At 43.4% G+C, this 10,690-nt stretch overlaps 1 protein-coding gene across 1 annotated transcript; it reads left to right on the forward strand.

Annotated features, from left to right (window-relative positions):
• The first annotated feature begins 1,187 nt into the window (after positions 1–1,187).
• LOC100667441 (zinc finger protein 449-like) lies at positions 1,188–10,239 on the forward strand. Its single transcript, XM_003420515.3, has 4 exons — positions 1,188–2,444; positions 4,346–4,550; positions 9,032–9,148; positions 9,311–10,239. Exons 1-4 carry the CDS (start codon positions 2,091–2,093, stop codon positions 10,195–10,197), a joined length of 1,563 nt encoding a protein of 520 aa, XP_003420563.2. The 5' UTR covers positions 1,188–2,090; the 3' UTR covers positions 10,198–10,239.
• The last annotated feature ends 451 nt before the right edge of the window (positions 10,240–10,690 follow it).

Here is a 10,690-nt window from a genome sequence, read left to right on the forward strand (position 1 = left end):
GGCCGGAGGGTGTAGCCGACCTTGGGGCACGGGTGGTGGTGTCCAGGCTCCCTCCAGGCCAGGTGCGGACCGCGAAGCGGCCCTGCCTGTCCTACCCCGGGTGGTCGGGCCTTCCTGGGATTCCTCCAGGGCGGGTGGGCGCCCGGTTCTGAGGCGGCGGGAGGCCACCGAAGAGCGCGCGGGACCGCGCCAGGCAGCAGCGTCCGATCTTAAACCAGATTTCCAACTTTTCCGGGACGTGTGCCGTTCGCCGTCCATCAGGTGCCGTCTCTGCGCACAGTGTTGTATTCCTCGGTCCTGTGAGGGGGTTTGGAGCAGAAAGCACCGGACCCGCGTGAAGGGGACTTTCAGTTCGGAGGGGAAGGAGCCCTGGGAGAGTCCAATCCCTAGTGGACGTGGTCGCCGCAGGCTTGGGTCGGTGAGGGGAGGGCTGGCCAGCTGTGAGGCTGAGCGGGCTAACGGGTGGGTCCACAGCCCAGGTCGGCACAGTTCCGAGATGCCCTCAGGCGACAGTGAGGTGCCTGGGCTTAGGGAGATGGAAGCTTCGGAGGAACAAGCGATAACCTTACTCTGTGCCAGGCAAGCCGCTATTCGCTTCCATGCAATTGCAGCCAGACGGCAAATTTTATGAAGTACATGTTGTTATCGTGCTCATGCTACAGCCTACTGGCACTGCATGTCAGCTAAGTCACTTCCTAGGCCACGCAGCTACCGGGTAACTGAAAGCTGGTTATCGCTCTATCCTTAAAGTTCAGGCTACCTTCATGGAAAGGGCAAAATGGGGGCAGTACGTCGATTTTGGATGAATAGGTACCGAGAGTCTGGAGCACCTTCCCCACCCCCACCCCACCCCACCCCCACCCCATCCCCCCACCCCACCCCCACACCCCCACCCTACCCCACCCCCACCTCATCCCCCCACGCCACCCCGACCCCATCCCCCCACGCCACCCACACCCCATCCCCCCACGCCACCCCCACCCCACCCCACCCCCACCCCACCGCCCCACCCTACCCCCCACCCCCGCCTTGATTTCCACTGGAACAAAGAGGAAAGGTGCACAGAAAGTCATGTGAAATGCAGGTCTTGAGACCTGTTGAGACGTGTGTGACCTGCCTCTATGACCTCAGAGATAGCCCTAAGAATATTTTAATGAAAGCCTCTTGGAGTGTTATTGCAGGCAGTCTGTAAGGAGATGTTAGGGGAACAGTACATACCTGGAGGTGAGAAGAATGAGGGGCTGATGATTTGCTGTTCCTGCAAAGCATTGCTCCAGCTAAGGTCCCTTTGATTGAAGGCTATTAAAGGCTACTTGATGCTAGATGGGGAGCCATAGTGGCACAGTGGTTAAGCGATTAGCTGCTAACTAAAAGGTTAGCACTTTGAATCCACCAGCTGCTCCTTGGAAACCCTGTGGCGTAGTTCTACTATGTCCCATAGGGTCACTATGAGTCTGAATCCACTTGATGGCAATGGGGTTTTAATGCTAGATGGACATTCACGTTATTCAAATGTATTGTTAGTATCCCTCCTCCATTTTTTTTTGAGGCCAATCTATACTCAGAAATGCAAAAGTGTTGGAGTTAAATTGGTAGCGGGGATGCAGTCATGTATACGGGGCTCTGGAAGGGCAGGTGTTCTTCACCAGAGGTCCTTGGAATTCTAGAGCAGAGCTGCCGAGTAGAACTTTCCAGTGGTGAGCACTTGAGATGTGGCTAGCGTGACTGAGGAACTGAATTTTTATTTTAAATTTTGCCTTAAATCATCACGTGGGTCTTGTGCAGTTCTAAAAGATCCGTGGATGGCCTTGGAGATTTTGTAAACCTTATGGAATTATATGAATGTTTGTAGAGTTGGTTATGGAAGTCTGTTTTTCTGGGAAGTGAGTCCACACCTTTCATCAGATTCTGAAAACCACCAGAAAGATGAAGAACTTCTGCTTTAGGACTTTGGTGAAAAGTAAGGCAAGGGAGTGAGTAAGTATGCCCTCTGGTAACCACTGCTGTTTCTACTTTCTTGTATTTTCCTGTCCTCAGCTATAGGTGACTCCTGGACTGTTAGATAAATTCTCAGCTGCTGGAAGGGAGCGATGGCTGTGGCCCTGGGCTGTGCAATCCAGGCCTCCTTGAATCACGGCTCCAGGCTTAAAGAGTACGATACTGAGTGTGAAGTCTTCCGTCAGCGCTTCAGGCAGTTCCAATACCAACAGGCAGCCGGGCCTCGTGAAGCTTTCAACAGCCTCTGGGAGCTTTGCTCTCAGTGGTTGAAGCCAACGATCCATTCTAAGGAAGAAATCCTGGAGCTGCTAGTGTTGGAGCAATTCCTGACTATTCTGCCCTCAGAGATAGAGACCTGGGTAAGGCTGTACCGCCCAGAGAACAGAGAAAGAGTTCTGGCACTGGTAGAAGACTTACAGAGAGAACTTGAGATACCAGAGCAGCAGGTGAGAAAAGAAGGTGGGATCTCTGTTGTCAGAGAAAAAGAAGTAGCAGAGGCAGCTGGGGCCAGCTCAGATGTCTGGTCTTTGTGTTATCCTTCAGCCCCAAGTCCGTTTCACTTTTTTCTTCTGCCAGACTCAGCATATGAGTCAGTGGTTCTGAACTCTCTGACCCAAACCCGGCCTACAACCGTTACTTGGTAATGTCCCTTTAGCTATCCTAAAGTGAAATTCAGAGCAAATGTAACCTGTATGCAATTAAAAAAACAAAACCCGTTGCCGCCGAGTCAATTCCGACTCATAGTATGACCCTATAGGACAGAGTAGGACTGCCCCATATGGTTTCTAAGGAGCACCTGGTGGATTCGAACTGCTGACCTTTTGGTTAGCAGCCATAGGTCTTAACCACTACGCCACCAGGGTTTCCAATAAAAAAACATCAAGTTAATAAATATTCCGATGCCTTGGGGCCTAATTCAACCCAGGGCCTGTTTTTGTGCAGTCATGAGCTAGGAAGGGTTTTTACCTTTTTAAGTGTTTATTTAAAATAGATATATTTGACAGATCGAATCTGGCCCACAAAGACTAAAATATTTCCTGCCTGGCACTTTCCAGAAAAACCTGGACAACCCCTGAGTCAAGAAGATTCGAGCCGAAATCTAAAGCAACAGTAACACAAAAGAAAACAAAAAAACTAGCTTAGTATACACTGATAAAACTAGCTTAGTATACACTGCTGGCGTCAGTGTGAGTCGGAATCGACTAGACAGTAACGCCCACCACCAACAGTGTGTATGTCGGTATATACTTGTTTGAGCTTGACTCCGCTGTTAGACCTAATGAAGTTGTCAGATGCTTGCATGTGTGCATAGAATCACTGTGAATGCAACAGGCAGCAATTCAGGCTGATACAGCTCAAATACTATGATCACTGTTGCTGCTGGTCATGTGATTTTCCAAATAAGTCTTGGTAAAATTCTGAGCGAAAATAGTATAGCCTTCCTTTGGTTTTCACAGTAGTGCATTCCTCGAAAATTCAAGTTATGCTAAAAGTATAAAGATATTTCTATTTATATGATGAAGAGGGTGAGGTTCTTGACAGGTCCTTTTTATCTATATGGGTGCCTGAGAGGGAGAGTCCAAAGTTGTTTGGGATGTGCGACCATTGTGCATTGTGAATATTGTATCCCTGGCCCCCTAGACTCCAATAGCCACCACCTGCCATCACATCCAAGATGTCTCAGAGGGGTGGGGAAGGCAGTGTCCTCTGTTGAGAACCCCCCTGTGAAACCTCTGTCTGGGGAGGCTCCTGGCTGAGCCCAAGCCGGGATCTTTGGGAGAAGCACGCAGTGCTTCTAGGTGGGCGTATGGGGCGCTGCAGCATGTGGGTTGGTGGGGCTCTGCAGTAGCTGTGAGCATCAAGGCAGGTGTCCCGCCCTAACAGGGGTCTTCCGAAGTGTTCTGCTGCCCTAGGAAGGACGGAGTTTGTAGTTCCCCACCTTTCCATCTCTTCTGGGATTTGCCGATTAATTTAGATTTTAGCATCGTATGGTCTAGACTTGTGCTGCCCAGTACAGTAGCTGCTAGCCACGTGTGGCTCCTGAGCACTTGAAATGTGACCAGTCCACACTGACGTATGTGTAAGTGTAAAATGCACAACAGAGCCCAAAGGCTTAGAATGTAAGATACCTCATTAATAATTTATATTAATTACATGTTGAATTGATGACGTTGTGGATATACTGGGTTAAGTAAAACATGCTATTAAGATTGACCTCTGCTGTTTCTTTCTATTGTTTTTGTATGGCCACTAGAAAATGTAAAATTACATGTGTGGCTCCCATTATACGCCCACTGGGCAGTGCTGGTCTAGACGTCAGAGTGATGGGTTCTGTCATTTCCCCCAGGTTGGTAGGCAGGAAATGCTCTTGGAAGAACTGGCACCAGTGGAAACGGCACACATACCACCAAACATCCAACTGGAGTCACCTGAGCTCCACGTCCTGGGACCTTCCCAGGAGGCCACCGTGGCAGAGGAGCAGATCCCACAGGCAGGGCCACAGTACCCGAGGGATGGTGATGATAGGGAATGCCAGCCCTTTTCCGAGCCAGGTAAGGCAAGGGGCTTATGTTGCTTCTTTTGTTTCTGTTCTGAGAGAGCAAGAGCTCTCCAGGGTTGGGCCTGGGGTTAGAAACAGTGAGCACCCAATGGAAATGGACCTGTCTGAGAAAGAGGAGGAGGAGCAAATGATCTCTGGGAATAGCAGGGAACAAAGCAGTTAGAGAAAATGGGATTAGGAACCCGTTAAGCTAAGGACCCTGCTCAGAAGATTCTGCATCAGGAATTTGATACAGGCAAACTGTGTGAAATTGGATACCCTGGCTAAGGACTCATTTCCGGCAGCAAATCTTAAACATTTGGATGTGTGATGTTGTGGATCCTAAGGGCTCTCTGTCACTCTTGGGTCCTCCTCACTTGCTTTTCTGTGATAAGAGCTTCAGCTTAATACTTGGAGCAATATACGCTGTACTCAGAACCTTGAAAGGGGCTTCACCGCTTACAAAGTTATGAAACCCCTTGCTGTTGGGTTGATTCCAACTCATAGCCACCCTATAGGCTTTCCCAGGAGAAGCTGGTAGATTCGGACTGCTGACTTTTTGGTTAGTAGTGGGGCTGTGAACCACCATGAAGGACACAGCTATATCATTAAATGAAAACCTTTGAGAATCATGTTTCTCAAAGTGCAATAAATGGACTGCCAAGATTCAAATCTCCTGGGGTGCGTGTTTCACAAGGGCACAGGGAATAATCTCACCTCTCAGGGGAGACTCCTCCCTGTGTTTGGCGAGGAGGGCTTGATCCCTTCAGACCTAACTAGAGCTTGTTGGAGACTGAGTGGAAAGCACAAGATGCTGATAGTGGAATAAAAAAGAAAAAAAATTAAAATCATTGAAGAATTCTATTGATTGTGAAAGTTTGGATTGTATTCCCTGTGGGTATATATGTAATGAATATATATGAATATATGTAATGCATATGTGAATATATATGAATATATGTATATAGTCATTGCAAAAGACAGAACAGAGACAAGTATACCTTTTGCATTTTAGGAACACTTTCTGTTAACTAATAACTGACAAAATTGCATACCTATTGATGGACTGCAAACAAAAGTTAAATCCCTTTTTCAAACATGGCATGGTATAAATTAAAATATGACTGAGAACTGCATGTCTGTAAATCACTTTAACAGCCCCTTGAGAAAAGCTTTGCCAGACTTAGACTCCTGTCACTGGGAAAGGAGCTAATGGAGATAATCAAAACAAGGTTGAATAGAGGCAATTCAAGGCAGCTACTGCAATATGAGGGTCTACACTTTGTTAAAATAATGAATTTGCCTTCAATGAGAGGATAAACAAATGAAACCTTCAAAGAGAGGTCAGAAATGAAGGTCAGATATCAGATAGTATTTGTTTATGCTATTAAAATTGGATTATCACTTTCCTCCTGATCTACAGGGAATACATGTAAGGTAGAAACAAGATCTTGGAAATATTGCAGGATGAAAACTCCTGTCAGGTCAAGGAAATGTTGGAGATGAAAAAAACATATTCAGGAGTTTGCAGGGCTCACTAGCAGGCAACCTATAAAATGTAGAATAGAAAACAAATTTGCATAGTGAAAACAGCAAACTGTGAGAAGGAGCTGAGCTGAATGTTATGAAACCTGTGAAGAAATGCGTTTCTGCAGTGGAATGTGATCTAAGAAAGAGGTAAGCTTAAAAAAAAAAACCTTCATTTGAATTCAGACCAGACCTTTCCAGATGCCAGAAGTAGATAATAATATTAACGTTTCCATAGGTGTAGTGGTTAAGAGTGGGACTGCTAACCAAAAGGTCAGCAGTTTGAATCTCCCAGCTGCTCTTTGGAAATCCTGTGGGCAGTTCTGCTCTGTTCTATAGGGTTGCAATGGCAACAGGTAGGTGTGAAGTGGTATCTTCCTTGCGGGTTTATTTGCATTTTCCTAATGACAACTGATGGTGAGCACCTTTTCATGTGCTTATTGGCCATTTGTATTCTTATTTTGGAAAAATGTGTATTCAGTGTTGGGAAGTTTTGATTATTGATTCAGCCTCGTGTTTTAGGTCTATTGAGATTTTCTATTTGTTCTTGAGTCAATTTACGTAGTTTGTATTTTTTTAGGAAATTGTCTATTTCTTCTAGATTATCTAATTTGTTGGCGAACAGTTGTTCATAGCATTCTATTAGAATCCTTTTTATTTCTGTAATGTTGATAGTAATGTCCCCAGTTTCCTTTCTGATTTTAGTTATTTATGTCTTCCCTCTTTTTTCTTCTTCAGTCTATCTGGAGATTTGTCAATTTTATTGATCTTTTTAAAGAACCAACTTTTGGTCTCCTTAATTTTCCCTATTGTTTTTTGTTCTTGTTCTCTACTTCATTTCTCTCTGCTCTAATCTTTATTATTTCCTATCCTTCCAGTACCCTTGGGCTTGGTTTGGTCTTCTCTTTCTAGTTCCTCAAGGTGTAAAGATCGTTTATTGTTATGAGATCTTTGTTTTTTTTTAATGTTGGTGTTTACAGCTATAAATTTCTCTCTGAACACTACTGTCTTGGTTATCTAGTGCTGCTATAACTGAAATACCACAAGTGGATGGTTTTAACAAGGATAAGTTTATTCTGCCACAGTCTAGGAGGCTAGAAGTCCAAATTCAGGTCATCAGCTCAGGGGAAGGCTTTCCCTCTCTGTCGACTCTGGAGGAAGGTCCTTATCCACGTTCCCATGGTCTAGGAGCTTCTCTGCACAAGAACCTCAGGTCCTTGCTGCTTTCTTGGTGGTATGAGGTCCCTCTGTCTCTCTGCTCACTTCTCTCTTTTATATCCCCAAATAAATTGGCTCAAGACACAATCCAATCTTGTAGATTGAGTCCTGCTTCATTAACATAACTGCCGCCTGTGCCCCCTCATTAACATCATAGAGGTAGGATTATAACACATAAGAACATCACATCAGATGAGAAAATGGTAGACAATCATACAATGCTGGAAATGATGGCCTAGCCAAATAGATACACATCTTTTTGAGGGACACAATTCAATTGATGACACTGCCTTCCCTGCATCCCATAAGTTTTGATATGTTGTACTTTCATTTTCATTCATTTCCATGTATTTTCTAATTTCTCCTGTGATTTTTTTCTTTGACCCACTGGTCGTTTAATGGTGTGTTGTTTAATTTACATTTATTTGTAAATTTTTCATTTTTCCTCCTTTTATTGATTTCTGGTTTCGTCCATTGTGTTCGGAGAAGATATTTTATATGATTTCAATCTTTTTAAATTTATTAAGACTTGCTTTGTGACCTAACATATGATCTGTCCTGGGGAATGATCCATGTGACTGGAGAAGAGCGTATATTGTGCTGTTTTTGGGTAGAATGTTTTATATATATCTGGTGGATCTGGTTGATTTATAGTGTTGTTCAGTTCCTCTAGTTCCTTATTGATCTTCTTTCTAGATGTTATGTCTGTTATTGAAAATGGTATATTGTGCACTTCCTATATTTTTATATAGTGTTCTGAAGTTAAAATTTTCCTTCAGATTAACATTAGCCAAATTAATGTTCTAATACTATTTTAATAATGATATTAATCTTTAAAGATTGTCATATATATGGCTCTTAAATCAGTATTTTCCAAACTTATGCCAGAGATAAGGAAGAGGGAGGGATGTGGAAAGAGGATTCAAACTACAACTCCTCTCAATAAGGAGAGAGGTAGTAGGGCACAGGGAGAGAGAAATATTCCTTGAATTTCAAATCAATACCCTTCTGAACTTGAGCTGAATCAAAAATGTGAAGACAGTTTTTGCTGGTTGCCAACCCAGTTTAGTTACCATTTTAATCTGAACATCTCTTAACTGAGTTTTGGAGCCCTGGTGGTGCAGTGGTTAAAGAGTTTTCGGCTGCTAACTAAAAGGTTGGCAGTTTGAACCCACCAGCGGCTCCACAGCAGAAAGATGTGGCAGGCTGCTTCCGTAAAGATTATAGCCTTGGAAATCCTATGAGGCAGTTCTACTCTGTCCTATAGGGTCGCTATGTGTTTGGAGTTGACTCAACGGCAATGGGTTTTTAACTGAAATTATTCCAGTAAAGCATTTCAAAATTACCACTTCTGCCTCTCTCTCTTCACTTGGTACTGAAGAACACAGTGTTTCTCAGTTTTAATATGCCAAAGCTTTAGGTCAAATTTACTTCATTTTTTTTCTAACCTAAATAGTTAATTATCAAAATAGATATAGAACTAATGCAGTGCATTGATATCAACACGGAATCGATTTACTCCACTTCCATAGATATTGGAAAAGTTCTCTGAGTTGAAGAGGAAAGGATCTTCCCTTCATTTTGGTTTTGTTCTTACAGTTATAAAAACAATTGTCAGGGCCTCCAGATGAAGTAAACCTAATGGTGGAGGTTTAGGTACGGAGAGACTATTTTCTAAGAAATCACCCTGAATTGCAGAGAAACCAGTAGTAACTCAAACCATCATGGCCCCGTCTCTCTTTTGGCCAGAATATCCGATACCAAACCCTGACCTGAGCTTCCCATTGGAATATAGAGAAGAAGATCCACGGGTGAAGGAATTACAGAGCTCCGAAGGAGTAAAACAATTAGGTTTCTCCAAGATAGGTAAGTAATTGCTAATTGAATAAGAAAAATTCAGCTTTAATCAGAGTAATGAACTTTGAGATTCTGTGTAGTGTTTTCTATCTTCCCACTAGTGGTTTACTCTAACACTTTTTATTTTCCTTGGAACACTGTGGCATCTGAAATATCTATTTCTTCTCTCAGATTTTGATATTGGGAGAGAAAATGAAGATTCGTCAGAACAGAATAAACTAGAGAATACATGTGCATTTATTTTTCCTTTTGAGGAGAATATTCTTCGTGGTCCCACTTTACAAAAAGTCTGTGGACAGTTAGAAAATCAATGGGGAAATCCCCCAAAGGAGTTACAGTTATCAAAGCTTTTAGATGATCAGAAACACTCTCCAGGAGAGAAATGTGAGAGCAACAACGCGGAAAAACCTCTCAGACTTGGACCCCATCAACAAAAGAATGCAGGAAAGGAACCTCACCGATGTTCTCAGTGTGGAAAATGTTTTGCTCGGAAGTCACAACTTAATGGGCACCAGAAAATTCATTCAGGAGAGGAACGTCACAAGTGCCCTGAATGTGGGAAAAGCTTCCTTCGTAATTCAGACTTGTACAGGCACAAACGATCTCATACAGGGGAGAGGCCCTATGAATGTACGATATGCAAAAAGCGATTCACTCGAAGGTCACACCTTACAGGGCACCAGAGAGCCCATTCTGGAGAAGCAGCATTTAAATGCCTTGAGTGCAGGAAAAGCTTTTGTTATGGACCAAACCTTAAAAGACATCTGAAAACTCATACAGGTGAAAAACCTCATAAGTGTTGTACTTGTGGGAAAGGCTTTATTCAACAGTCAGCTCTTACTTTGCACCAGAGAACTCACACTGGAGAGAAACCTTTTAAATGTAATTACTGTGAGAAAAGCTTTAGACATAAGCCAACTCTAGCTATTCACTTAAGAATTCATACAGGGGAGAAGCCATACAAGTGTAGCCATTGTTCTAAAGTCTTCAGACAGAGATCAGGCCTTATTATGCACCAAGTCTCTCACTTTAGCCAAGAATTCTCTAAGAAATGTTGAGGGAAACAGGTCCTACAGAAAGTGAAACTAACTCATAAAAGTCTTAACCTCCAACAGCTTGTTTGTCTTCAGCGAAAAGTTTTGTTTGAGCTATAGGAACAGCTCTCCCCCCCTTTTTAAACCCATCTTCCAAGGCATATGAGTTCTAGAGTATCCACCTACTTTTGCAACTGTCCTAGAGTTGATTTGTTATGTCTCTAGAGCTCTTATTTCTTCATTGCAATGAAAATTTTTGTGCCCCAAGCCAACCACATCATAGGTGTAATTGTAAAACATATAAATGATGACATTCCTCTCAGGTCTGCAGTCAATATAACATATTCCCAGTAACCGTAGATGTGACCAATTGATGTGAATCTATGTATTATTTTAATTAAGTGTGACTGTATATGTCCTTCTTGTTTCAATCTCATTAACCAATAGTTTGAACAATTTAGAAGTGCATCCCTGAACTAGCAATAAGCACTGCAGTTGACTCCCCCTACCCCAAGTC

The sequence above is a fragment of the Loxodonta africana genome, chromosome X (assembly GCF_030014295.1).
Source record: "Loxodonta africana isolate mLoxAfr1 chromosome X, mLoxAfr1.hap2, whole genome shotgun sequence".
NCBI lineage: Eukaryota > Metazoa > Chordata > Mammalia > Proboscidea > Elephantidae > Loxodonta > Loxodonta africana.

What these genes read in the sequence shown, in the direction of transcription:
- LOC100667441 (XM_003420515.3), top strand. Translation starts at nt 2,091, where the DNA reads ATGGCTGTGGCCCTGGGCTGTGCAATCCAGGCCTCCTTGAATCACGGC. An exon ending in TTGAGATACCAGAGCAGCAG is followed by an intron (nt 2,445 to 4,345) that starts GTGAGAAAAGAA and finishes CATTTCCCCCAG; the next exon opens with GTTGGTAGGCAGGAAATGCT. An exon ending in CCAGCCCTTTTCCGAGCCAG is followed by an intron (nt 4,551 to 9,031) that starts GTAAGGCAAGGG and finishes TCTTTTGGCCAG; the next exon opens with AATATCCGATACCAAACCCT.